This window comes from Lutzomyia longipalpis, chromosome 1 (assembly GCF_024334085.1).
Source record: "Lutzomyia longipalpis isolate SR_M1_2022 chromosome 1, ASM2433408v1".
Taxonomy (NCBI): domain Eukaryota; kingdom Metazoa; phylum Arthropoda; class Insecta; order Diptera; family Psychodidae; genus Lutzomyia; species Lutzomyia longipalpis.
Window position 1 is genome coordinate 15853085 of NC_074707.1, and position 21926 is coordinate 15875010.

At 34.3% G+C, this 21926-nt stretch overlaps 2 protein-coding genes and 2 non-coding genes across 5 annotated transcripts; 2 read left to right on the forward strand and 2 right to left on the reverse strand.

Moving 5' to 3' along the window:
- Nucleotides 1–1160: 1160 nt before the first annotated feature.
- Nucleotides 1161–10766, reverse strand: LOC129792918 (uncharacterized). The gene is made up of 9 exons (XM_055832336.1): nucleotides 10269–10766; nucleotides 10030–10198; nucleotides 8475–8777; nucleotides 8192–8408; nucleotides 7684–8123; nucleotides 4553–4761; nucleotides 4288–4485; nucleotides 3704–4169; nucleotides 1161–1764 (listed from the first exon to the last, which is right to left on the reverse strand). Exons 1-9 carry the CDS (start codon nucleotides 10640–10642, stop codon nucleotides 1357–1359), a joined length of 2784 nt encoding a protein of 927 aa, XP_055688311.1. The 5' UTR covers nucleotides 10643–10766; the 3' UTR covers nucleotides 1161–1356.
- A 454-nt stretch (nucleotides 10767–11220) lies between these two features.
- Nucleotides 11221–13924, reverse strand: LOC129792926 (protein Fer3). Of its 2 annotated transcripts, none has more exons than XM_055832356.1 (3): nucleotides 13744–13924; nucleotides 13404–13564; nucleotides 11221–11568 (listed from the first exon to the last, which is right to left on the reverse strand). In XM_055832356.1, the coding sequence occupies exons 1-3, from the start codon at nucleotides 13871–13873 to the stop codon at nucleotides 11347–11349; spliced, it is 513 nt and encodes a 170-aa protein (XP_055688331.1). In that variant the 5' UTR covers nucleotides 13874–13924; the 3' UTR covers nucleotides 11221–11346. The 2 variants fall into 2 exon arrangements, with proteins under 2 accessions (XP_055688331.1, XP_055688323.1); XM_055832348.1 differs by having other exon boundaries at nucleotides 11336–11568; nucleotides 13404–13600.
- A 5451-nt stretch (nucleotides 13925–19375) lies between these two features.
- LOC129788242 (5S ribosomal RNA) lies at nucleotides 19376–19494 on the forward strand. The gene has a single exon (XR_008750354.1). It is a non-coding gene; the product is annotated as a 5S ribosomal RNA (ribosomal RNA).
- A 1916-nt stretch (nucleotides 19495–21410) lies between these two features.
- Nucleotides 21411–21529, forward strand: LOC129788245 (5S ribosomal RNA). Its single transcript, XR_008750356.1, has one exon. It is a non-coding gene; the product is annotated as a 5S ribosomal RNA (ribosomal RNA).
- The last annotated feature ends 397 nt before the right edge of the window (nucleotides 21530–21926 follow it).

The window sequence follows — 21926 nt, forward strand, 5'->3', positions numbered from 1 at the left end:
CCAAATTGAGCAAAATCGGACAGACCGTTAAAGAGATATGGCTTTTAAAACTTTTCAAATTCAAGAATTTTTCAAATGGCCTATTATCTTATTATTATCTTCTAAACGGCGACATAGATTTTCTTCATTTTCGGACTGGTGAAAGATATTAAGTCAGGCTACAACATATCAAAAATTCAAGGAAATCTATGATCGTGATTCGGAGATATTGCCCCTTAAAGTTAGGCAATTTTTGTTTTTGTTTTTAGCGCTTCTTGCGGATGTTTTTGAAACTTGGAATGTTTTAAACAGTTGTAGGGCTTCTCAATACCTTTCATTTGATACCAAGATGGTCAAAATCGGTCAAGCCGTTCTCGAGATATATCGAAAAAACACTTTTTGGTTTAGGCCGCCATATTTGCTAAACGGCTTGACCGATTTTCAAGTATGAATTGTTGATGAAAACGTCTCACTGAGCCCTACAACATACTAAAATTTCAGACCTCTAGCTATAAGGGAAGTGGTTGACGGTATTTCAAAATGGCGGACGGCGGCCATCTTGGATTTTGAAAATGCGAAAATATGAAAATTTACACCCACATTTCTATAGAAAACTTCAAACCGGAAGTCTCTATCTGTTACCGTTCTCGAGTTATAAGACAAAGTTTGGACCACCGGAAGGCCGGCAGGCCGGCCGGATCAAAAATTTTCCACCACCATTTTCGTAATGTGGGATGTCTAAAACGTGCTCATACCAAGTTTGAGCCCGATCTGAGGTGGTCGGTTTTTCCGACGATTACAATACTTGGTATGCCACGATTGTGGTATACCAACTAATAAGAAGAGATAAAAATAGCAAAACATATGGTTCAGTGATAAAAGCATCAATGACTGATATGAAGCAACAAGCAAAATCAGACCAATACTTACAAAAATCTTTTGTAGAAATGAAAATTATTGGCAAAAAAACCGACAAGGGGTTAGCAACTCAAGTGAATTTGGAAGCTGTATGAAGGACTAATGTAAGATTTATCAATGTATATAGCTTAGAATTCTTATCAAATTTTTATGCAGAGTAAAATGGAACTGATTGTTTCTTCCATACGAAGCTTAAAGCTCCGCACTGCAGCTTTTCAAATGTAATCATGAAGAGCAAAACGATCTCAGCTTAGTAAAAGACATTTTTAAAATAAAATGAAATAATACTTTTCTTTATTTCTTTAATAAAATCTCTTTCAGTTAGTTTAACAATTTGTTTTTCTTTTTTTTGTAAATGACTGTGCTTTTTAACAAAAACAAAAAAAATACCCTGTTTACATGAACGTGCGTGCGAAAGTGTTGTACTTTTAGTCACAAAATCAGAGAGAGCTTTAACCCTCAATCCAGAAGCCCCTTTGCCTCGAAGAATGGCACAAGTTCCTTGAGAGCATCAACAAATCTGGGATTTGTGTAGACTTTCATTTTAAATTCATTGGCTTTCTCATCGGTTCTCATGAATGTCTCCATTTCGGATTCATCACTGGCATCAGCAACGCAAATTGCAAAGGTTCCAAGGACCGTTGTAACGCCAAAGAACATTTTCCGCAGCATTTCAATTTGCAAATCAAGCAAAGTTGGGGGTTTTGTTGTACTGTTGAGAAGCTTCAGGGAACTCACTAAATTGGTGTGATAATACTGAACCAAATAGTCCATTTTGGCTAATTTGATATCCTTTTGGCACGAAGTGAAGATGAAGTAGTTCAAATCGATTGCAGGTGATGTGTAATTGCACATTTGATAGTCAACCTAAAGGTAAAAGAAATAAATTAAAATGAATAGACTGCTTGACAGAGCCAGAAATATCCTTCTGCACTGCAGTCTAAAAATAGCATAAAAAATTTCTATTTTGCACAAAATGAGTTTAGTTTTAGAACTTCTTGGGTCAAACATCAAGAATTTGCTAAACGATTTTGAGATCAAACTTCACGATTTCAAAAAAATTCTAGGAATATCTGGGTTGAAGCTGATCAAAAGAGTGTTATGCACAATATACATAGAGTATGTCCCCTGATTGCAGGCCGTGTACGCGACTCAATTTTTGTATGGAATTCTTTGGTAAAAAATGAAGTTAGACTGCGCTTTTTTAATGACAGCATCAATCTCAAATCCGTTTGTGCCATTAAATTCTACAACTAATAACCTACAAAATGACAGATTCTCAGCGTGCGATCAGTATTCTAAATGTCAAAAAAATAAAATTTAATTACCAAAGGCGAAAAATTTCCATACAAAAAGTGAGCCATTTTTGCTCTTCAACTTCAAAACAAAGTAGACCGTGTACAGGGCCTGCCTGATTGTAACCAAATTTTCTTTTCTTTATAATTAGTTCAGGACATTTGCAAAAGACAAAGAAAATGATTAAAAATGTAAATTAAAGCGTTTCTGAATGAAAATATTCGGTAGATTCATAAGAAGGTATCAAAACATTTTGCAGATTAGCACCTCTTAAAATTTTAATCATAAAAAATCAGATTAAGGAATAGAGGCCTAAAAGGTACTAAACTCAAGCTGAAAAAAAGTTTTAGAATTTTTAACTCTAAAAATGGTTCAAACTAAGCATTAAAAGCATAAAAAAGCTCTAAATTCAAGTATAGGCTACATTCTAAAAAAACAGCTAAGTCAGTTCGGAGCTCATACAAAGTTAGCCGGTTTTGCCCCCGATAATTCAATCCTAAAATTTATTAAGTTCAAGACGAAAAAATCTTTTTGGTTTTTAGCCCTGAAAAGGCTCTGATTAAGAAGAAAGACCTACTAAAAAAAAGTACTTGATTCAATCCTAAAAAATAGTTAATTAAAGCTTACAAAGCACTGTATTTAAGCCTAAAAGAACTAAACTTAAACCTAAAAAAGTTATTTGACTTTTATTTGCAGAATATTCGAATATTTGCCAGAAAATATCAAAATATTCGGCAGAAAGCACTACATACTTTTGAGTTTTTGTCATTACAATACAATTATTAAAATAAAACGTTTGGTTACAATCAGTATAGACTTACCCCATATGTATAGTGCATAAAGCTCTTTTCAAGTATGACGGTAATAACATAAAATAAGAGCAAACCGCATAAAAAACATAAATGCGTGAAAGATCATTTTAAAAAAGTAAACAAAAAGTTAATGTAAAGTAATAAAAGAATGATTTATATCTTTCTTAATATATAAAGCTGAAAAGTTTGTTTGTTTGTTTGTGGCACATGAACTCCTCCTAAACGGCTAGGCCGATCTTGATGAAATTTGGTATGGCGGTAGGGAGGGTCAATACGAGTTGCAAGCGCTATATGGGATTCCGCCCCAACCCCCCTTTGTAGCGCCCCCACAGAAAAACTAATTTTTCCCATTTTCTACCTGCTGAAGGGTCAGATAACGGGATTTTTTTATTTTATAAATTTTCCAGGGTACCGTATTATTCATCCCCCCTACTAATATACGCCCCTCTTTCACAGCTTAAAATTGAGTTTGCTCACACGTGATTGGGGGCTCGGGTTGACTAGTTATTCAATAAATTACGGTTATTAAGGAATTAATTTGTGTTAAGTTCAAGATCACCAGACGTTTCCACTACTTAATTTTATGTCCAATTTCAGAGCAATTAACTAATTAAAATACTAAATACGTATGCTTGGCTTTTTCTCCTATTTTTAATTAACTTACGGAAAAGAGCTTTTACGTAAAACTGTAAACTTACCAAAATAACATCCTTAACTTTCCCAGATGAATCATACTTAAACATGGAATTATTGCACCACATATCACCATGATTGAGACAATTGAAGAAATTGGGATCTTCCTTGACAACATCAAAGCACTTCAGGAGAAGATTGTCCTTCCAATTCATCATGACATTTGTGAATTTCTCCGAAAGATTCCACGTTTTGGCGGCATCCCTGAAGAGCTGCTCACTCGCAGCATAAAATTGCTCAAAGATTGGCTTCATTTTCTCAGAGTAGATGCCCTCCTGGAAGCATTCCTTGTACGGACCGTGCTTCTCGCGGTACACCACTGAAGCAGCATGGAATTTTGCCAGTTTTGCCAGAAGGAGCTCACAATGCGCGAGATCCAGCCCAAACTTTCGATTAGCCATTGCGTAGTTCTTCTCAATCATATCTTCCATTACAATCACGTCTGTTGGTTCAAATCCAGCCATGAGGCAGCTTTAAAGAAATTTAATTTGCATTAATTAATACAAAATGCTAATTGATGCACTAATTGACACACTGATAAATCCATTGCAAATCAATTTGTACAGTCATCGATTAATTAAGCACTAACCTTGGTCCAAAGTTAATTTTAACTCCAACGTCTGCGTACATTTTTTCAAAAGCCGGAATGATTACGCTGTACATTTCAATCTCTTTGGGAAAGACATTGAATTGCTTCAGCATTTCCTGGTGAATCCCAAGATCGGGAATTGTCTTCACGATGAAGTTCTTTTGCACAATATTTTTCTCTTTATTTTCAATCTGCAATCTTGGGGAAAAATAAATTTTCAGAACATTTCTCTCAATTGATTGTTTTATGATTTTTTTTCTCTTACTTGACTCTGTACATAACAGAAGCATAATTTTCCCCTTTTCCCGTTGCTGGAGCAATACTGACACGGATCACACGGAAGGTGTCAAATTCATTTCGCAGCATATCTTGGAAGAAGAACTTATTTAACCATTTTGGATTTTCATTCTTGGGGGCTCCTTCTTTCTGCTGAGACGTCTCATTGGGTGACATTGTCGTGGGAATTTCTGTTACCTGCAAAAAATCATAATTTTATGAATGACGAAGCGCTTTCAACGATGAAAAGTTAAATATTGAGGCCTTGAAAAATTTTTGAGTATTTATTAATTACAAACTACATCACTGCATTAACACTGCGATTTTCCGGGATCTACAGAAAAAAGCTCTGTGTAGGTCAGAAATATCTTTTGCGATAAGATTTCAATGTGAATGTTCACTGAGATAAAAAATTCATGACCGTTTTAACTCTTTGTTGCCTACTGAACTTCGTTTTCATCATTAAAAAAAATTATCAAAAAACACTAATAAGATGAGAGAGCATGATTAATTTTTTATATAGATAATGGGAAAAACCCCGTAGTAGAAGAAGAAAAAAAACTACTTAAAAAATGTGAAAAATAAAGCTTAAAATTGAAAAAATGAATTTTAAATATTAGGTATAAATTTGAATTTTTCTTTTTAATTTACCTCTAAATTATTTTAAGAGTTTTATAAGAAAATTCACCTTGTCTGGAAGATTAAGAATTGGTGGAGGATCACTGAGAAAATTCAACCGACGCGATTTCTGTCTGATCACTGACTGATGGATTTACTGACGCAGAGCCACAATCATTGGAAGCTACCATTAGAAAAAGATTCGTTGAATGCCACGTGACATAAGATACCGAAGCTGCGGTTACAAACTCTGCAATTCCCTCAAATATTTCACAGAGACATTACCTCACGAGCTACAGATAAAAATAAAATGATGGAGCAAATTTGTGAACTGATAAAAGCTCCAAAATGAATTTTTGCCGTTGAATTGTTATTTGAGATGAATTGTCATGTCTCGATAAGATTAGAAACCGAAAGTACATCATTTGAGTAAAATTAATGACTTGACTAAAATACTTTTTTTTTGGTTATTATCAGAAGATTTCGTGAGGAACGTGCCAGGGATATTCCCACTCAATTCTAATTTACAACAGTTTTCCACTTCATGGTGATTTTTATCAAAAGAAAGAAGTACGATCAATTTTTTCTGAATCATTCCTAAACTTATTTTACAACCGTGAACAATAAAATTCGGGTTTATTTGGTACGTTTATCTCAGGTGAATTTCGACCTCCTTGAGAGGTTATTAATTGTTTAAGACTTAGGTATACTTATTGTAGACCTTTTACGTAAATTTATGTTTTGATTCTGAAGCTCTTGAGTAGCGATAAACTAAATAATAAATAGAAAAAGAAAATAATTATTTATAAAAACTGAAAATTTCAACGAAAATCTTACAGAAAACCAAATGATTTAATTTAAAAAAACAAATAACAGAAATTATTAAAGCTTAAAATAAATATTCCGATTTGTTATAAACTGATCCATTTTTATTGATCAGTTAAATTGTAGGTACCTCGCTAAGACAAAGAGGGCATATATGTTAAAGTTAAAAGTTAAGGCAGTTAAGTGTTTTTTTGAAGGTCAAAAAAATTATTTCTATGCTAAAAATTACAAAGCTTTTAGAAGTTTGAAAAAATACGTCTAAATAGGATGAAAATAACGTTAATTAAACGTTAGGATGAGTTTCTAACATTAAAAAAAAACATCGAGAGCTAGTAGACGAAAGCCCAAAATTTATTAAATATAACATTATATGACGTTAAAACAAAAGTCAAGCGTTTTAATTAATTATTAACGTTAAAAAATGTCCAAAGCTGATAATTCAGCTGTAAAAATAAACACCAAACTCTAGAAAAAAAAAATAACGTCAAACGTTAGTTAAAAGGTAAAACAGTAAAAGGAACACAAATTTAAAAAAAAAACACAAATTTCTTTACAGACAAAACCTTAAACATTTTGAATATGAATAGAACATCAAACGTTAGAAAATAAACGACATAAGATAGAATTTACTAAATGTGTAAATATGTAAAATCTCTAGAAACGAACAAAAAAATAAAAACTAAATAGAATATTAAAAACTTCTGCAAGTTCTAACATTTTAAAGATAATACTTTCTAGTATTTTAATGACTCTGGTTTTTCATATAAATTTATGGAAACTCTGCCAGCAGTTAAATGACTTTTTAAATATAAAGATGATTAACCGATTTCGTTAATCTAATCATTCAGAGCTTAAAGTTCTCGAAATTCGATTTGTATCATTTTTTTCGAACGCTATTTTTGGCCAAAAATTTAAGCTCTTCGCTTCTTCACCTCTTCATCGCTTAATTCTTTTCTTTTACTAACCGTTACTTATTAAAATAAAAGATTTTCTTGTCCTACAAAGTGTCCTTATAAGCCCACACATCGCAACTGACCCATTCTCTCAGTCAGCTCATTATGCGAACTTCTAATGTTTTCTTCAATACATCTCAAATGACAAAAAACCATGAATGGTGGTTAAGCAAAAAAGAACTTTATAATCATTAAATACTACGTACGAGGTCACATAATGGTTTAGTGGTTATTCACAAATTTATTTATTTGATACGTACTTGCTTTAGGAGTATTTTAGCGCCAACACCAATTTATTAAAAACAAAAAATCAACAAATTGTTAAATAATTGATTTAGGAAGTTAGTGAGGCAGGTAAAAAATATTGTTAGTTATGGATTATTCAATTATTACGTAACGTAATATTACAATTTTAGAGCTCTTACCTTCTTCCACGCTTTATTAACATTCAAGAACTTTGATCCTGTGATCCATAAACTTTGCAAAATATGTCCAAAGATCGCAAGGATATTAATTTTAGATTTTGGACCATCATCAAAGCGAAATAAAACCACTAAACCATTGATTTTTTTTACTTTAAATCTTAAATAATGATTTTATTGATTTTGATCTTAAGCTTTTATGTACAAGGACACTTTTTTAATGATTTTCTTTGACCTTAGAGCGCTGTAATTTCGATATCTGGTTCTTTTTCGACACTTTCCTTATCACTCTGTGTACTTACATCGCTGACGTCTTTGGGTGATGTTGCTGAAGTCTTATCTACGGAGCTTTCTACGGTGCCATTTTCATGAATTCCATTAACAGCTGGAACTTCTTCTGTGTGCTTCTCTTGGGTCTCTTTGACGGCATCCTGGAGAGATTCCTTTGAAGGTTCTTCGGGTGCTTTGGTGCTTTCTGTGGCTGCTGCTGTAGCTGTTGGAACTTCTGCAGATTCCTCAACGCTAATAATTTCGGATTCTGTGATATCAGGTACATCCAGAAGACCCCTCTTGTCGCAAAATGGAAAGAGAACGCTGAGTTTGTGTTCGAATCTTGGATTGAAGTACATTTTCTTGCGCATTATATCTCCTGCTTCGTCATCCTTGAAGAAATTCTCCAGAGAAGCATTTTCATTTTTATCCATAATGGAGATCGCAGTAATGCCACTGAAGCACATTGAGCCTTAAAATATGGATCAAATTAAGGATTCGTTGATCTAAAAAAAAAAAAAGAATTAAAGAAAAGCTCACCATAAGCACTGCTCTCGAGTATTTGAATATGAAGATCCCTGAGCAATGGCGGAGTTTTCTTTGAGCCGAGTAATTTTAGGGACTCCACTAATACGCTGTGATAGTGCTGGATAAGAGCGTCAAATTCTTGGACAACAATCTCGGGGCGAACTGAAGAGAACAAAAAGTACTGCAGGTCCACAGCTGGTCTACCCCAGTGGCTCATTTGAAAATCAATCTGCGGAATGATTAATTCGTTAATTTGAAATTCAAATTTCCTTGAAAAACACCGAGTTTTCCTTACAAAAATCACATCAACTGGCCGCTTATTCTCATCGTATTTGAACATGTGATTGTTAACCCACATATCCGAATGGTTGAGAACGCAAAACTCTTCAGTATCCTCAGGGACATTGGACACTTTGAGGAGCCTCTCAAACATGTTGTGCCTCCACTTTTCAGCTTTTTCATAGTAAGGATGGAGCTTTTCCGATGTTTCGATGAATTTAAGGAAAACTGGAAAATTTCCTTCTGTGAAGCCCTCAAAGACCTTCTTCATTTTCGGTTCAAACACAACCCGACCGAGTTTAGGGCCGAATTTTCCGTTCTTAAAAAAAATTACAAAAAAGAAAACTTTTATCGATGTTACTCAATTCTTGGGAGCTGATTATGCTAAATGTCCTATATAGACTTTAATCTTAAGTAGATTTATGATTTTAAAATTTTTAATTAAAAAGTTTATGTAGCAAAAAATAAATAAATTATGAATGATAAAAAATCGTTCAATAAGAATTTTCTTGACATTTTTGGAAGGAGAAAAACTCTTTGCTAATCTGGCTTAGGTTTCCTAAACCATAATTAGCTTTTCTTAAACCAGGCTTAGTTTTTTTTAGCTAGGTCTATTTTTTAAAATACTTTCGGTCTTAGTTTTAAAATGCATTTTGGATTATTTTTTGTGTCAAAAAAAATCGTCCAATCGTTCCAAATCGAACTAATCGAACTTTAAAATCATAAAAGCATGACCTTAACAAACCTTAGCCCGGCCAAAAACCTTAAGTTTCCTTTAAGAACTTAGGCTTTTCATCTTTTTTAAATGTTCTAAGCATTCTTGCCTACGACAAAACCTTATCAATCTCAATAGCATTGAAAGTATTATGTAGAAGCGATGAATTCGTGAAAAATATTTCACATAAACCAATTACCTCATAAGATAAGATAAAAATGTTACTGATTAGAAAAATAAGAAAAGAAATCAACGGAGATTAACTTCCGCACACTTTGTACAAAAAGAACAAGATTTCTTAAATTTGAAGAGCAAGGATTTTATTAAACTCGTTGCTACAAAGAAAAGCTTTAAAACTTGAAGGATTCGATTTTACTAACCTAAAACTTTGCCCTTAATTTTATCTAAAATAATGTTTTTTCAAGTTTAATGGATTTTATTTTATGACAATTTAAAAAAAATTATATTGGCCATGGTGGCCAGCAAATTCCTCCAGACAGGGGTTAATAAAAGTTTACTAAGCTTTGAAAGCTCCGAAACTAATGTTGAAACAGTAATAGCCGTACGGAGCGTAGAATAACACAGAGTAAAATAATTAAAATTATTTTTTTGTAAAAAATTTTTAGAATCGTAAGAAAATCATTAAAGACCTGATGAAGGAACAAAAGCTTCCGAAACGTTGTATGAGAAATACTACAAATCGACGTTTTCAAGCCCTAAACCAGACATATCATTCAACAAAAAAAAGCTCTCGAAACTTTCATAGATTCAAGGATTTTCAAAGAAATTCTCCAATAGTATTCAAAATTCTTATTTGAATAAAAAGCTCTAAAAGAGATTTTGATAAAATTCTCACCTTCTCCTTGTAGATCACAGATGAAGCATGAAATTTAGCCAACTTGGACAAAAGAAGTTTCGCGTGCTCAAGATCGAGACCTTCAAAACGATTTGCCATTACAAAGCCCTGTGGCCTTAAATCCGTCAAAACGATGATTTCTTTTAAATCTGAAACAGTATGCAAACATCTGACCCACCAATTAGTCTCAACTTCCTAATTAAAGGCATTCAGACATGAATTAAATTTTTACTGCTTACTTGGGGCTAAACACGACATTCTGCCCAATTTCGCGCCAGTAGCTTTCAAAAGCTGGCAAAGCTTGTTCGTAAGCCTCAATCTCAATTGGGAAAATACTGAACTCCTTGAAAGCTTCCACCAAGTGAATCATGGCCTTGACAATGAAATTATCCGTTTGACTTTCACCACTTTCGAATGTTGCCTCAACATTAACGCGATACATGGTTGATGTGTAGTTATCACCAATTTCCACAACTGATGTGCAACTGTTGATCTTCGTTGTGAACTTCTTGCCCGCAAAATGGGCATCCTTGGCATAGATTTCAACAAAGAATTCTTCATTGAGCCACTCCGGACGCTCCACTTCACTACCAGCTGGTGCCATTTTCGACATTTTCGTTGTTATTCTTGCACAAGAGACCTTTTGCGTGAGTTAATTTATATTCAACCGAAAATTTGACTTTTTACTCTACCCAATCAACACAGACGTGATCGCGATGAATGTCGAGAGAGAACTGATCCAAAGTTTATTTTTTTACACCACTTTATGCTGTGTTTGAGTGATTTCACTACATTCACATCAGCCTAATCTCAAACCCAATTCATTGTTTGGGAATGATTCTTTTTGAAGCTTTCAAATCATGCGTACATGACTCTACAACTCTTTTATCGCACTACACCCACACAATGGAGGAGTTTTCATTGATAACATAAATAGCAACATTCTTATCATGTTGTAGCGACAAGGTCGGAATTTTTTTCTTTAGGAAAGGATTTAATAATAAATTGATAAATTTCTTAAGTATTTTGCTTCGTTGTCCATAAAAGGTGTGCAATTGGTGGAAATGAATGACTTGAACAATAGCTCTTATTGCTCTTGTTCATCAAAACTGATTGGAGTAATCGAAAGAAACCTCAATTGTGCCAATTTTCAATCCATAATTAGTCAAGATGAACAACATCAAGCAGTTCAGCTTCGATTCTTTATTAATTTACTCACAAATAAAATGGAACAAAGTGCATTGATGATGGATGATTCGATGAATGGAAATCCATTCATTGATTGATGGTGGGAAAGTGACCTAAATTTTGCATAATTTATCCTGTATGAGCGCCATAGGAGGAGAGGTAGTCCCGCTGAAGGGGCGGATGAACGTGGGCATGTGCATGGGCCAGGTGAGGTGCATACATTTCCGGGGAGCGCGTTTCATGGCCGCCGGGACTTCCGTTGAGGAGTTCCGTCATAAAGCTGATGTAGGTGATGGCCAATCGGAGTGTCTCAATGCGACTCAGACGCTTCTCATATGCAAATGTTGGCACCTTTCCAATAAACATGAAAGAACAAAAAAACCGCGGATGATGTATTTGGGTACGGCTCAACCCAGATTTATCCAATAAACTTATTTATTACATTCCTAAAATATTGAATTTTTAATGTGAATTTAAGGAAAATTTTAAGATTTTTATTTCTACTAAAACTGTGAGTGAAAACTTTAAGGATTTTGGGACCTCTATCTACATCCTAATTTAGAGTATTAACACCTTTTTTCATGCAAACTGGCTAAATGAATTATGATTAACATGTATACTTAAAATGCAAAGAAATATCTGGGTTAAGTTAAAATGGTAAGAGAACATTCTTAATTTGAAATAATAGTTTTAGATCAAGAAATTCTAATAAAACGAAAATAAGGAATTAGGCATTAAACCCTGGATTTTCCAGGATTAATTTTTGAAGTTTTCAGGAATTCTGACTTCAAAAGCTTCAAATTTATCACTAAAACCTCAGTTCTTAAAACGGTAAAAGAACATTCTTAATTTGAAATAACAACTAAGGGAAATTCTAATTAGGTGAAAAATAAACCCATTGCCCAGGATATTTATTTTTTTAAGTTTTCGCGAATTCTGACTTCAAAAGCTTCAAAATTATCTAAAAAAAAGTCAGCTTTTAACCTAAATTCTAAAAGTTTCGCGTCAAATGTTTTTGAACACTTCTTTTAACCGAATTTTTTTGATTTTTTTAAATGTAAAATATTTAATGCAATTCTTATTCTCTCAAAGTCAAAAGAAAATCAATATATAAAATTCTGATATAAGTTTACAGTGAGGACAAATCCATTACAGTGAGGTCCCGAAGAATAGCTGAACTCTTTTCAAGCTTGAATTTAATACTTTTTGACTTAAAGCTAGCTTTTGTTTCTCAATCTGATCCTGAAGGAATGTGGATATAATGACAATATAAAAGCTCCTCTTACAAATCTCAGGTTCGCTCATTATAACTTAAATTCCTTCAAAATATGAAGTAAAAATTACCATAATTTCAAGACTCTATGATGACCTTTTATAAAAAATTACGTCATTTCATCTCCACAGTAAAGTTCTTCAATTTTCATTTCGAGATATTAGAGGGATTTTTCTGCGACTTTGGACACGGGAAACTTTAATTTAATCATTTAGTTAAAAGTACCTTTGATGAATCAAAAGTCAACATTTCCGGCGACTAGGGTAAGTCCCGATATTAATGTAAAGTAAAGGAAATGTGCTGAATGTTCCCATGCAGAGTATCACAGAGTTTTAAAAGCTTTAATAGAAAGCTTTTATTGCGGAAGATTTCTGAATATTTTTTAAAGGATTTTATGGACTGAAAATAAATATTTAGCTGGTTTTTAATTAGAATCTTTAAAACTTTACTTTAAAGTTCGATTGCTGTTCTAGTTTTTTTTATCTTATCAAAAGCCAAATAAGTAGTATGAAAAAGTTGTTTTAACCTGAATTAGCTCGGCAAAATATTTTTGATGATTTTAATTGCAGAAAATATTATTGAAAAAATTATTTTCGAATTTCTTGAATAGATTTAGAGTTTTCAAACTTCTTACGCTATAAATTCCAAGAATTATGCGTTAGAAAAATTGAGCTTTCATAACAGTTTTGAACTCAGGCTTAGCGGAAATTAAAAAAAGTCATACCTTCTAAAAATTATTAAAAATAGTTTTTGAATTCGTTTGAATTTTTTTGTTTTACAAAAGTTTTTTTTTTTGACTCTGAGCTTTCGAAATAGTGCAAATTATTTTTTTTATTTAAAAATTCTTTCAATTTCTTCGCATATTTGTCTTAATTACTTAATAAATCAATTAAAGAACTTTAGTTGGCTTTACCTTTCGTCTTAGCTTATCAAAAGCCTCATTGAGATTAAACATCCGTCGCCTCTCGCGAATATTGGCGGCCCGACGCTGTGCCATGGACGCCACCCGCCGTCGGGTCTTCTTTGTGGATCCGTTGGGTGCTGGATGCCCACTCCGTGGCGATAGACGTTGACCTACAAGCCCCGAGACTTGAGATCGTGGCCAAATTGCTTTTACACGCGTGATTTGAACGACATTTGAAATTAATCATCAAAAAGCAAAAAAAAAAACATTTTCTTCGATTTTCAAATTGAAAATGAATTTAGAGAAGAATTAAGTAAAGAAGAAAATTGTCAACACTTACGATACTTACCCAAATCTGAGCACGGAAACCCGGCAATCAGTTCTGGGTAAGAGACAATGGGTGGTGGGGCATCCTGATGGGGCCAAATAGGTGTGAATGGGGAGACTTCTGGTATAAAAGGTGCCTCCGGATGCTGCATCCAAGTCAATTTTGAGGCGAATAAATTGAAATTTAAGATTTTTTGAAGGTTTCTTTTGCAGGAAAAGAAATTATTAGAGATCCAACACATACTCCATTAACATTTTCCCAATTTTCACCATGAAACACGGCCATTTTCAACTTTTTAAAATTTTCTTTTTCACAGAAATTCAACAAATAAAATGGAAATAAAAATCACAATTAAATTATCCTCAATCACTGTAAATCCTTTTCTTTTTTTTCTGCTGCTACTGTTTGAAAGGATACAAAAGAACTGAAGGAAGAGATGTGATTCCAGAGAAGGGAGATCCTGCAAATTTTGCCCCTAAAATGAAGCAGCTCTGAGGGCTGTGATTGGTGGAAATTGAGGCGGAGTTTTCCACCATTTTCACCGGAATCTGGCACAGCAAGTGGATGAGAATTGAGGGCGGGGGTGAGACAGACTGTACCCACGGAGATTAAATCAGGAGGGTGCAGAGATTTTATTAAATTTATTTTCCGGAAGTTTCCCGTTGAGATGTTTAAATTCAACGACGGAAGGATTTGTTTTTTGGAAGATTTTCTTCTTCTCCCCCAAACTACCCCAAAAAAACTATTCGCCACACTTTTGTCAATTTAATTAATTTTTGATTTTTCTCTCCACCCCCGTTGGAATCATGTGAATAGCCATGTGTTTGAGAGAAGTCAAATTTATTAATAAAGATGACAAATATGACACAATATTAAATCCTGAGGACACCCTCAGATTTTCCCCTAGAGAGGGTATATTGCGGTGCGAAAAAAAGGGGCGCGTTCATCCCTCTCGATTTCCCGCGTGTGCATTTCGATGCCGTGCAAATTCAACGTCAACAGATGCCTGAATTAGTTCCGTTTAGTTTATTAAATGAAGGAAGCCCCCTAATCGAGAAAAATTCAGAGCAATTAGGGGTGGAAATTTGCTCTGTTTTGCCTGTATGAGGTTCTCCCGTGAAATTCGTCGTCTCGGCATTTAACATTAATTCTTTAGTAACAAGATGAGAAGGGATTTGACCATTTGGGGGTAGATTTTCATTAAATACACTGTCAATGCGCCACTTATAGACAAATCCTAAATCCTTGGAAAATCAGGTCAGGAACTTAGAAACATTTAAAACATTTTTCCACCCTTAACAATTTTTTTAATGATTTTTTTTCATATCAAATTATTAGTTCAAAATGGACTCATTAATTTTTTTTACGATTATGTTAAAAAAGAATTTGTTCTAATGCTTGTAAAAACACTTAAAATTTCTAAACAAAAAATAAGGGAAAAATACTAAAAATAATAATAAAATTTTGTGTTTGGGGAGACCGGGGTAAAAAAAGTCAATTTGCATAAATCCTTATCTGCAGGATTCCCCAAGGACAAGAAAATTTCCTCGATAGGTCATTCTTATAGGAAAGTCAATCATAACGCGTCCAGTTATAAGAGTTGGTATACCACAACGCGGGTGGATCAGTCTATGTGTTGTAATTTAATTTGTGAGTATTAGTAGGCAAAGTTGATTTTTTTCTGAAATTCATCAATTTGAAAGATAAAAATGCTCATATCTTAGGTTCTATTAGACCTACAGAAATTTCGTGACTAGTTTTGGAAAGGTCTTGAAATAAGCTATCATTTGATATATATCTCAATTATTTTGAAGGTCACCTCTAGAACACAAAATGGCGGATTTTTGTTTTACCAAAACAGTTTTTGGCATTTTTTGACCTCAAGGAATGGTTCTAGAGGTTTCTGGTGTTCTAGAAAGTTGTAGAGTTTTGCAAAACCTTTAATTTGATACCAAGTTGAACAAAATGGGACAAGTCGTTCAAGAGATATGGTTCTTAGAACTTTTCAAATTCAAGAATTTCTTAAATGGTCATATCTTCTAAACGGCGACATAGATTTTCTTCATTTTCGGACTGGTGATAGATATTGAGTCGGGCTACAACATATCAAAAATTCAAGGAAATCTAAGATGGGGATTCGGAGATATTGCCTCTTAAAGTTAGGCAATTTTTGTTTTTGATTTTAGCACCTCTTGCGGCAATTTTTGGAACTCTGAATATTCTAGATAGTTGTAGGGCTTCTTGAAACCTTTCATTTGATACCAAGATGGTTAAAATCGGTCAAGCCGTTCTCGAGTTATATTGAAAAAACACTTTTTGCTTTAGGCCGCCATATTTGCTAAACCGCTTGACCGATTTTCAAGTATGAATTATTGATGAAAACGTCTCATTGAGCTCTACAACATACTAAAATTTCAGACCTCTAGCTATAAGTGAAGTGGTTGACAGTATTTCAAAATGGCGGACGGCGGCCATCTTGGATTTTGAAAATGCGAAAAAATGAAAATTTACACCCACATTTCTATAGAAAACTTCAAACCGGAAGTCTCTATCTATTACCGTTCGCGAGCTATAAAGCAAAATGGGGACCAACGGCAGGCCGGCCGGCCGGATCAAAAATTTTCCACCACCATTTTCGTAATGTGGGATGTCTAAAACGTGCTCATACCAAGTTTGAGCCCGATCTGAGGTGGTCGGTTTTTCCGACGATTACAATACTTGGTATGCCACGATTGTGGTATACCAACTAATTTCCTGGCCTACAACTTTGTCTCAGACCACTTTTCTCTATCTCCCCGGGAAATATGAGTTTTCGAGCTTTTCCTAAACCCTTCCGCTTCTGACTTTTAGCTGTGATTCTTTCTTCAAAGAAGCACAGCTTCTGTGTACACTCAAAAATCCAAAGTCGTCAGATCGGGCTCAAACTTGGGATGACCACGAATTAGGGTCCCCACATTCCAAAAAACGTATGCGCCAAAAATTGGTCCGTCCGTCCGTCCGTCCGTCCGTCCGTCCGTCCGGCCGTCCGGAACCTTTCGCTAAATTACAAGAGAACGGTAATAGATAGAGACTTGCGGTCAACGGCAAAGTTCATATATCAGGTGGAAGACATCCGATTATGAAGTCAAATCTGACCCCCCACCCCCCCGTCCGCCATTTTGAATAACCTCAAAATTTTGTTTTGCCTATATCTCAGCCCCTGTAATAGCTAAAAATCTGAAATTTTTATATGTTGTAGGGGACATCAACACCTTTCCAACGATACCTTATTTTCGAAAATCGGCCAAGCCGTTTAGTCAATATGGCCGCCACAATTTTTCATCAAAAATCAATCATAACTCGAAAACGGCTTGACCGATTTTGATCAACCCGAGCTCAAATGAAAGATCTCAAGAAGCCCTACAACCCCTCGGAACATCGCAAGTTCGAAAAATGACCGCAAGTGGCGCTAAAATCTAAAACAAAATTTTCGATGAGTTTTCGATGAATATCTCGAGCACGGCTTTATAGATTTGCTTCATATTTTGATATGTTATAGTTGGCTATAATATCTTTCATCATGCCAAAAATGAAGAAAATCTATGTAACCGTTCCGGAGATATCGCGTTTTAAAGTTAACATGTCATATCTTGAGTTGCATAAGACCAACGCCCCGCGAAGCGGGGCGTTTTATATATATACACATATAAAAGTAAAGTAAAATATATATAAATGCATAGATATATAAATTATATATACATATAAAAATGCAAAGATAAAGATATATAAACTGCAAATATAAAAATTAAATATAGCATGGATGGAACAGTATAAAGCGAAAGAACGGTAAGTAAAACTTACAGGCTGTGATTCTTTCTTTGTCAATGAAATGTGAAGATGGCAGAAAATTGAGGATGGGCAAATTTTGAGGAGAGACTTACTCGTGAGCCGAATCACAGCCAACGCCCTCCACGATTCAGACTTTCTTCAAAATTTCAGCGCGTTGGCTGTGATTCGGCTCGCGAGTAAGTCTCTCCTCAAAATTTGCCCATCCTCAATTTTCTGCCATCTTCACATTTCATTGACAAAGAAAGAATCACAGCCTGTAAGTTTTACTTACCGTTCTTTCGCTTTATACTGTTCCATCCATGCTATATTTAATTTTTATATTTGCAGTTTATTTTTAAACGCGGCGGGTAAATATAGTCACCAGTTGGCTAAATAGAGTCGGTCGAATTTTCCGGCATTTCCAATGATTTTCCACCTCAGAGATTGATAGTAGTTGATAGCTAAACTTCTCACCTTTTGATCCGCAACAAGGAATTTCACTTTTATACGCACTAAAACAGAGAATTTTGCGATTTTCTCAAACACGCCATTTTGCAACAAATGAATAGAAAATATGCCAAAAATTTCGATCTCCCATATGATTTACATGGGTTGACCCGATCTACCCCAAGGGGCATGTTTTGATTCAAATAATTGTACAGAAAAATCATTAAAAGTTAATGAAAAATACACCTTGGCAACGTTTTCTGTAGTAACCCAGCTAGTGAGAAAAATTATCAGATTGGAAAATTGCTGAAGGAAAAGTTCGGAAAACGCGTTTTTCCCAATACGCAAAAGTTTGGGAAATGGGCCAAAAATTTATTTTCTTTTTTAACTCCTAAAGTACTGATCGCATAACCTCCAAATTACTGTCAAAAATTGTAGGTGTGTAGGGCTTTCCACCCTAATTTTTTCCGATTTTTCCGATTTATAACTTGGGAGAAATTGGCATTTGTAAATTCGAAAATGACTCTTTTTACCCCGGTCTCCCCTACAGTTAAACGCAGAATGAAGGAAAAACTTTATAGGTCTTGGGGGAGGGTTTCCACCTTTGGATAAAATTGTTAAAAATGTGTTTGCAGCTAAACAAGAGGTGTTTATCTGTCGAATATTCCGATTTATTTTTCCGAATTATCTAAATCTTGCTGAATAATCCGAATCTCGACGAAAAATCTGAATTTTCTTGACGATTAGTTCCAGTTTTGAGAATAATCTGAATTTTAACGAATTATTCAAATTTCAACGACTAATCTGAATTTTATCGAATAATCGGAGTTTCTTTGACGATTTATCCGAATCTTGACGAATACTCAGAATCTTGACGAATAATCAGAATTTTCTTGACAAATAGTTGAAATTTTGAAAATAATCTGAATCTTCTTGACGTATAATCCGAATCTTAACGAATAATCTGAATTTTGACGAATAATCCAAATCTCATCGAATACTCTGAATTTTACAGAATAATCCGAATCCAATTAATCTGAATCCTAACGAATAATCAAATTCTCTTCAAGTAATCCGAAGATTTTCACTCAAATAAACACCCTTTGCATCTAAAGGAAGAAAAATCAAATATTTATTTTAATTTTTTTTCATAATTATCGTTATTTTTATTAGGTAATTAATTCGTAACAAAGTTCTGTCATTTTCTGACAATTTTACTTTTATAACTTCAGCCACCGTAGCTTAGGTAGAAAACGGAGAAGAATCCCATGGATTGCATCCGATTTTGCCTCATTCACATTCATGCAATATAGTCGTTAATTTAAATCTAACAAAACTATTCAGTCATGTTCAAAGGAATAATTCTTTAACTCAGAGCACAGGGTGCAGCTAAACTCTCGTCAACGACCATACCATGCTGAACATACCGGTTCTCGTCCGATCACCGAAGTCAAGCAGCATCGGGCGCGGTTAGTACTTGGATGGGGGACCGCTTGGGAACACCGCGTGTCGTTGGCATTCATTTTTTTTTTTAACTTTTATTAAATCTTTTAGCAGCAAAAAAAAAAAAGAAAAATGAAATATTTATTTTTAAGTTATTTTATTTTCTATATTCTATCATAATTTTTATTAATTGATTCGTACTCTGAAAAAAAAAGTTTGTATTTGAGTTTGTCAAAGTTTGTAACTCCCATACATTTTTTAACAAACATGGAAGTGAAAAGGAGTCAAAGCCCTTTTTTGTCAAAGGAGATTACTTTTTAATCTCCAAGTTTGTAATTTCAAAAAATAATACCCACGTTTGTAGAAGCTTGTAATTGTTTGTAAAAATTTGTATAATAATCTGCATAGCACTCCTTACAAACCTTAATAAACCATTACAAGCTTGTTTATTATATTTTGTAACTTTTAAAATAAAAGACATCCTTTTAAATAAGAATCATCAAAATTTATTCAAAATTTCTATTATTATATACAAACACATAAGTTCCGGGTTGCGTCGTCAATTATGAAGCTGGTCTGAAGATCTCTTTAAATGTCCATCTCGGCGATGGGTCCACCCATATCCTTAGACAGAGGTATCCCAGCCACAGCCAAAGAGTTTACAATGGAGTTCCGTTGTGTTTCCGGACGTTTATTGGCGACGCTGCTTCCTCTATTCGTGGCGAAATTTCATTCTGGTGGCTACGTAGATGTAAACCAAACTGAAGTCACTCCTCGAGTTCCTCCAGGAGCTCCATAGTTATTCCATTATCTACAAATAAAAAAAAATAGTTAGCGAAAAGACTGTTTAATTCGAGAATTATTCCATACAGGATTGAGGCTATCTTGAAATAACTTACCATTCAATGATGTATCTGCCTAAAAATCCCCAAACTGCACGCACAGGTTATAAAATTGGGGATTCTCCATGAAATCAATTATTTTCACCGCAATTTTTCACAAAATATCACTTTTTCTGGTTTTTAGTGGTTTTTTCTACTTCTAATGAAAATGGACCAAAACAACAAACCTTTTAACAAACTTTATCAAGAATGTTTGTTAATGTTTGATTTTCAAAACAAACCATCATACAAACATGTTTGTACTGTTTGTAAAAAATTTGCTCTTCCAAATTTATTAAAATTTGTTTGCAAAAAATTGTAAAATTTTTGTTAAAGTTTGTACTTCTTTGTATTTTTTCTTAAATTTACAAACATTTTACAACCAATGATGTCCAAATACAAACTATGTTTGTTAAATTGCATATTTACCTCCAAATTAATATCCTTTGACAAACTTTGACGAAACTCGCTACAAACTATTTTTTTCAGAGTAGCAAAGTTCTGTCAATTTCTGACAATTTTTTTTTCTATAACCTTAGCCACCGTAGCTTAGGTAGAAAACGGAGAAGAATCTCATGGATTGCATCCGATTTTACTTTATTCAGCATTTATGCAATACGAGGTAAATTGTCGCTTCGCTCCAATTTACCTCGCCCCGCTTCGCGGGGATTTGTTGCGCTTCGCGCAAATTTTAGAGAGAAAATAAAATGTGATGGTTTAAAGGCAGATTTGGGCCACTTATCGATCCCAAAAGAAAAAATTTCCAAAGAGAAGAAATCATTTTCATACAACACTTTAGGCGCCAAATTCTTAAATTTGCAAAAACTGCATGAAATCTCTATGGGGGCTACCTGAAGGGGGGCTTTGAGGGGAAAATGAATACGGCCATCTGAAACGGCCTGTTATAAGGTGCCTCTGTACCAAATTTCATCGCGATCGGACAAACGGTGTGGATTTGTATAAAAAAGTCGGAACGACGATTACCAACAAACAGGCCTTTCTTTATTATATAGATAGGCGTTAATTGGAATCTAACAAATTCAGTCATGTTCAAGGAAAATTCTTTAATTCAAAATTTAACATAAGAGCACAGGGTGCAGCTAAACTCTCGTCAACGACCATACCATGCTGAACATACCGGTTCTCGTCCGATCACCGAAGTCAAGCAGCATCGGGCGCGGTTAGTACTTGGATGGGGGACCGCTTGGGAACACCGCGTGTCGTTGGCATTCATTTTTTTTAAAAACTTTTATTAAATCTTATATTTTTTTTATAAACTACATCTTGTAAGAGCAAATAAATCCAATTTTAGAGACTCTCTCCATATATCGTGCATAACATCCTTTTATCTCTCATCTCTTTACAATTTAAACCAAACTGCACTGACTGCATTGACTGCACTATCTGAATATTAAATTGAACTGAATTTTAATACTAAAAACGAATTAATTCAAATAAATAACTTTCAATGTTTTCCATTGAAATAAAATCAGATTTTCCCTCAATTAGGGAAGAGATAGAGAAAGAGCGAGAAAGCAATATGGGGTTGTTTCGATTATTGGACAAGATACACCGAGGGGAGCTTTTTCAAGAGGCGGCGAAAGAAACGGCAATGAGTGGTGTCAC

What these genes read in the sequence shown, in the direction of transcription:
- LOC129792918 (XM_055832336.1), bottom strand. Translation starts at nt 10,642, where the DNA reads ATGTCGAAAATGGCACCAGCTGGTAGTGAAGTGGAGCGTCCGGAGTGG. An exon ending in ACTCGAGAGCAGTGCTTATG is followed by an intron (nt 8,124 to 8,191) that starts GTGAGCTTTTCT and finishes CCATATTTTAAG; the next exon opens with GCTCAATGTGCTTCAGTGGC. An exon ending in CACCCAAAGACGTCAGCGAT is followed by an intron (nt 4,762 to 7,683) that starts GTAAGTACACAG and finishes GATTTTTTGCAG; the next exon opens with GTAACAGAAATTCCCACGAC.
- LOC129792926 (XM_055832348.1), bottom strand. Translation starts at nt 13,873, where the DNA reads ATGCAGCATCCGGAGGCACCTTTTATACCAGAAGTCTCCCCATTCACA. An exon ending in GTTTCCGTGCTCAGATTTGG is followed by an intron (nt 13,601 to 13,743) that starts GTAAGTATCGTA and finishes CGCGTGTAAAAG; the next exon opens with CAATTTGGCCACGATCTCAA. An exon ending in TTGATAAGCTAAGACGAAAG is followed by an intron (nt 11,569 to 13,403) that starts GTAAAGCCAACT and finishes TTTATTGGAAAG; the next exon opens with GTGCCAACATTTGCATATGA.